The sequence below is a fragment of the Acyrthosiphon pisum genome, chromosome A2 (assembly GCF_005508785.2).
Source record: "Acyrthosiphon pisum isolate AL4f chromosome A2, pea_aphid_22Mar2018_4r6ur, whole genome shotgun sequence".
Taxonomy (NCBI): Eukaryota; Metazoa; Arthropoda; class Insecta; order Hemiptera; family Aphididae; genus Acyrthosiphon; species Acyrthosiphon pisum.
The window spans coordinates 40682606-40687720 of NC_042495.1; the positions used below are offsets into that span (position 1 = coordinate 40682606).

At 26.1% G+C, this 5115-nt stretch overlaps 1 protein-coding gene across 1 annotated transcript in view; it reads right to left on the reverse strand.

Moving 5' to 3' along the window:
- The window catches only part of LOC103308816 (probable tubulin polyglutamylase TTLL1), a 6723-nt gene extending 2306 nt beyond the window's left edge, over positions 1-4417 (reverse strand). The window contains exons 1-3 of the mRNA XM_029489168.1: positions 3828-4417; positions 2651-2950; positions 2343-2542 (exon numbers count right to left, since the gene is read on the reverse strand). Coding sequence (XP_029345028.1) covers positions 2343-2542; positions 2651-2950; positions 3828-4060 — 733 coding nt within the window. The 5' untranslated portion in view covers positions 4061-4417. The remainder of the gene's footprint in view (positions 1-2342; positions 2543-2650; positions 2951-3827) is intronic.
- Between the last annotated feature and the right edge of the window lie 698 nt (positions 4418-5115).

Consider the following 5115-nt stretch of genomic DNA (forward strand, 5'->3'; position numbering starts at 1 on the left):
TCAGTGAAATTTTCATGTATCTACAGTTATTCGTTTTTGAATTACAACGAAATAACAAAATCCGCTACGTGAGAAATGGAGTGAATATCCAATCTTGTAAAAATATTTATGAATTTCTAACTCAAAATAATTTGCAAATTTTCGTCATTTTTACGTATTTTGTCAATATTTGAACTTTAGATACGTATAAAAAATTTTTAATCTCTTTCATCTGCCTTTGAAAAAATATACTAGGGGCCTTATATTAAATTTCCAAGCTTTTTTAGCCAACAAATAAAATTATATTGATATTTATAGAAATAAAAACTAAAAAAAATGGAAACTGAAAATGTTCGTAAAGAGCTCCAAATAAGTCAAAATATTTGAAAAATTTTATGGCGTATAGAAAATGCTAATATAAACTTTCAGTCGAAATTTCATGTACCTACGGTCATTTGTTTAAGAGTTGTACCAAAACCCAAAATCAATTTTCTCAAAAATAGATTTCGCCTAAAAATTCACGTTTTTCCTTAATTTTTCTTTTGTTTTTCACGGCTCTTTTGAAAACTACTGGGAAATTTTTACTTTTGACCGCCCAAAGTACCAACTAGATTCACTTTCCTATCAGGAAAGATACTGTTGAAGAAAATCTAAGCATTTTTACTGTCCTAAAAGGTGATGACAGACACAGAAACAAAAAAAAAAAAACACACACATCATTGTAAAATCAATACATTCATCGTTTCACTCAGAATCTAAAAATGTGCCTATGTAATTTTAATATTTTTCAACTACTATTGTAAAAATAAATCAGGAGTATTGTATTAATTTTTCACGCTTTTTTACCCACTATTTATAGTAAAAAAACTAAAAATGTCCGTAAACAGCTAAAAACAAGTCAAAATATTTTTTAAATTGTAAGAAGTATAGGAATCGATAAAATAAACATATATATGATATAAATTTCATGAGTCTACTATTATACATTTTTAAATTACAACAAAATAAGGAAATCGCTAGTTGAAAAATTATTTTTTTGATAAAGATAGACAAACTATTAAGGAATCTTGTATTACTATTTAAAAAGGAAAATGTTTATAAATTTCTAACTCAAAATAAATTTCAGTGATTTTTACGTATTTTGTCAAAATCTGAACTTAAATCCGTGTAAAAAAAATTGTGACTATGAATTATTTTTAATATTTTTCAACTAACATTTTAACGACATACCTATTAGAAGTATAGTATTACATTTTTAATCTTTTTGACCAAACGTATAGAATTTTATTGACATTTATAAAAAAAAATTGAAAAAAATTGAAAATTGAAATGTCCGTAAACAGCTCAAAACTGAAGATGAAATTTGAAACATTATTTGGACTACTCTTCGTGTACACAACCACAAAAAAATAAAACAAATGTTAAAAAAAAATACACTGATCCACTTGGAATCTAAAATTATTGTAATTATAATTTCTTAAATACTATCCAAAATATTTATAAAACAAGATTATAACTACATGTAGTATATGTATACAGAACATTTTCTTAGTAGATAATAATCTTTAAATTCACTGACTAAAAAAATTCCGATTGTCATTATATTTAAAATAAATTGCTTTTAAAGATATCTTTAATCTTCATGGGTACATAATATCCCTACAGGAAATACGTCGTATTCTATATTACCTACTTAAATTTAGAGTTTCATAGTTAAATAGGTAGGTACCTACTATTTATTTATAATATTCCATATACCATATAAATAAATTACAATAAGAAATTCAACGCGGTAGAAGTTTCAAAATGTCTATACATATAACACATTATTTATAAATCTATTATAATTAAAAAAATTGTTTTCTTAATATAGTAAAATATTGACTATGTAATCTATTCTTCAGTTTGGATATTGGGTAATCAAATAATAACTTAAAAATGTAAAACCATGATAAAAGAATAAAACAATTAAATTATATAATATATACCTACCATAAGTTGTTAATCTTAATTAGTTTTAAAATAACCATAATATTACGCAGACGATTAGTATTATCATTGATTATTAATACTATAGATTGCTCACTGGCCGGCTTTTCGGTGTCACGAAATATTTACTCCCGATAGATGGCGAGGTAACGTGACTAGGTACTACCGATGACAACGTTATCCGACATTACTAACCACAAGCCCGCATACATTAACACGACCGCCCGGTTTAGTCAGATCTGATAATGAGCCTCGCCATCTACCGGGAGTAAATATTTCATGATACCAAAAAAACAGCCAGTGACCAGTCTATAGTATTTATAATCAATGGTATTATTAAATTTATATTTTATATAATAAATTGTATGCATTACCTTCTTTTTGTACTGATACGTTCGTTAAATGAGCAAATAAACAATTAATGTCCGTCAAATGTGCGTTATATTTTACACTACAGAAACGACAAAAACCAAATTTAAACAAATATGCTTTTAATGGATGAAATGATGTAACCAATACATAAAGACGTAAATCAAACTTTTTTCCACTTATCAACAAAGGGTTTTCGATGTATCTGATCCAGAACAAATATTAAAAATCATATAGTTAAATAATAAAATTACTGTATCTATAATGTAGGTACCTACTTATACAAAACAATATCAAAAAAATATATATATACCTAGATATTATATAAGTATCTTTTTTAATTGATGTATTTTTAGAATATTTTTTTTCCTTGGACCATTTCTTTAATTGAGACAATTTGTCTATTAGAAATATCCCTGAGCCTCGTGATTTTCCACATGGTTTCACAATCCAAGTACCTGGATTTCTACGATATTCTTCTAAGAATAAATTATAATCAACGGGTAGTACGTAAGTTGAAGGAATAAAATCCAAGTACAAAAATGTACCACGGACGCATTTTGCAATAGAGGTGCCACTTTTTAGCAATTCACGGCGATAACGTCTGATATTTCTGTGATAAACGTAAACGTAAACAAATATTTATACATGTGCATACACATATATTAAATATACGAATACAATAAATTATTAGAGAAATCCTTATTAAAGCTTAAAATACAATAAAGGAAAATTTAAAAAAAATAACAGTCATACAATTGTAAATATAACTTACTACGATTTTTGAAATATTATGGTTAGTTAGTATACCTAGATACATCACGTTATATAGACACATTGAGTTTATAAATACGTATGTATAACTATCACAATAAATTAAAACATGACGTTTATTCTTTATGAAAATGTTACATTTTCCAAAATGCTTGGTAAAATTAACAGTCTTGAGAAATATTAGACTATTAGACATAGTAAGAAATGAAATACTGAACTAGAACTACCTACTATATGGATAGACATAAATACATAATATATTATAACGTTTTTTTTTCAATATTAATTGTTAATAACGTTTATCCGTACTTAAAAAAACTACCAAAAATTACCTCTCTAACGTATACCTAGATACTACAACTAAGTAAATTTTCAATTAGAACCCCAGCTACTAGTAAAAAGAACAAGGGATAAAGTGTACAGAGCTTACAATTTCGTTTGACACCTTATATCCACTAAAACATCTACATTAGTTTCTTAAAAGAAGTATAGGTATTATTCTTATTAGTTATATTTTTTTCTATTCTTCTTCAGTTTCGATCATATTAAAATATGAACACCTATTCTTAAATATCGAAAATCAACATTAAGCCAGACTACCTACCAAAAAATGATGTACCTAACTCATTTAAATTAATTTTAACACACTAATGTACCTACCTATGATATTATGATATAATTTTTAATACTATTCATAATATACAAAAAGAATTTACCTTATAAGTAAATCTTTTCGGCCAAGTTCATAATGATTTGGGAAATGATTTATTATCTGATCGTCTTTCAATCTATAATTTTTGTCAGCATTAAACAAACTACGACAAGTTTGTAAACTAGTCCAATAGAAATGCCATTCATCTTCTGGTCCTACATGCATCCATCCGCGTTTTTCGAAGTTACTCAGTAACACAGACCGATCTATATCCGTGCAATATTTGATTTTAATCATATCTATTTATTTCCGTATCCATCACATAATAAACAATTATGCATTTTAATTACTGACAGTTACGCGTGTTAATTTGGACTCTCTCCTTAACAACCAAATATTATAGAAGATATGTATCACATGTATAGCTTCAATAAACAAAATAATATATAGGTACCTACTTGAAAGCTGAGAGCTGTGACAATAGCCAACCATAAAACGTTTAGTTTATAATGTATATATTATATTAGTTTATATTGTATCCATAATTTATTATAACTCGGACGAGCATCTTCTCCAAAGTTTGGAGCACTGGTGATAGTACCTATAAATTATCTACGGGCCATGATAATTAAGCGAAGATCAGTTATAACATAAAACTAGGGACTGGAACCTTTATGATTTTATCGGTTTGGGTTTAGGTTTCGGTTCTCAAAAACCGAAAATTTCGGTTTTGGTTCTGGTTTCGGTTTTCAAAAATATCGAGTTTCGGTTTCGGTTAATACCGGTTTTAACCCTCATTATTTGAATTTTTTTTTATCAATTAAGTACTATATAAAAAATAAACATAATATTAATAACCTCTTTTTAGTGACAGGTATTTGTAATTAAGTGTAACTATTACAGAATTTAGCTAATATTATAAAAATATGAATTATTATAAAATAATAAATTAAAATAAATAAATACATTTTAATATTTAAAATAAATAAAAAATTATTATTAAAAAAACAAATAAGAATGAATTTTTAACACACTTGGGTGACCCATGTTTCAGTTTGATATAATAATTTATAACTTATATATAAAAATATAAATTTAAACAATATATACCACGCTAATGAAGACGGAAAAGAGTTAACGATACCCGCATTAGATTTAGGTATTTAATATTATCAATGCAGGCATATTAGTAAGGTAACAATTATAATTTATAATTTATATGACAACTTACTCTGAATTCTGAATCACTTATAAACGTCCAAATTGCTATTATTTTCAGAAATTCTACATCAGCTATTGCGAATTGCAATTCAATAATAATATTGATATCGATTACATGCAAATTAGAATTT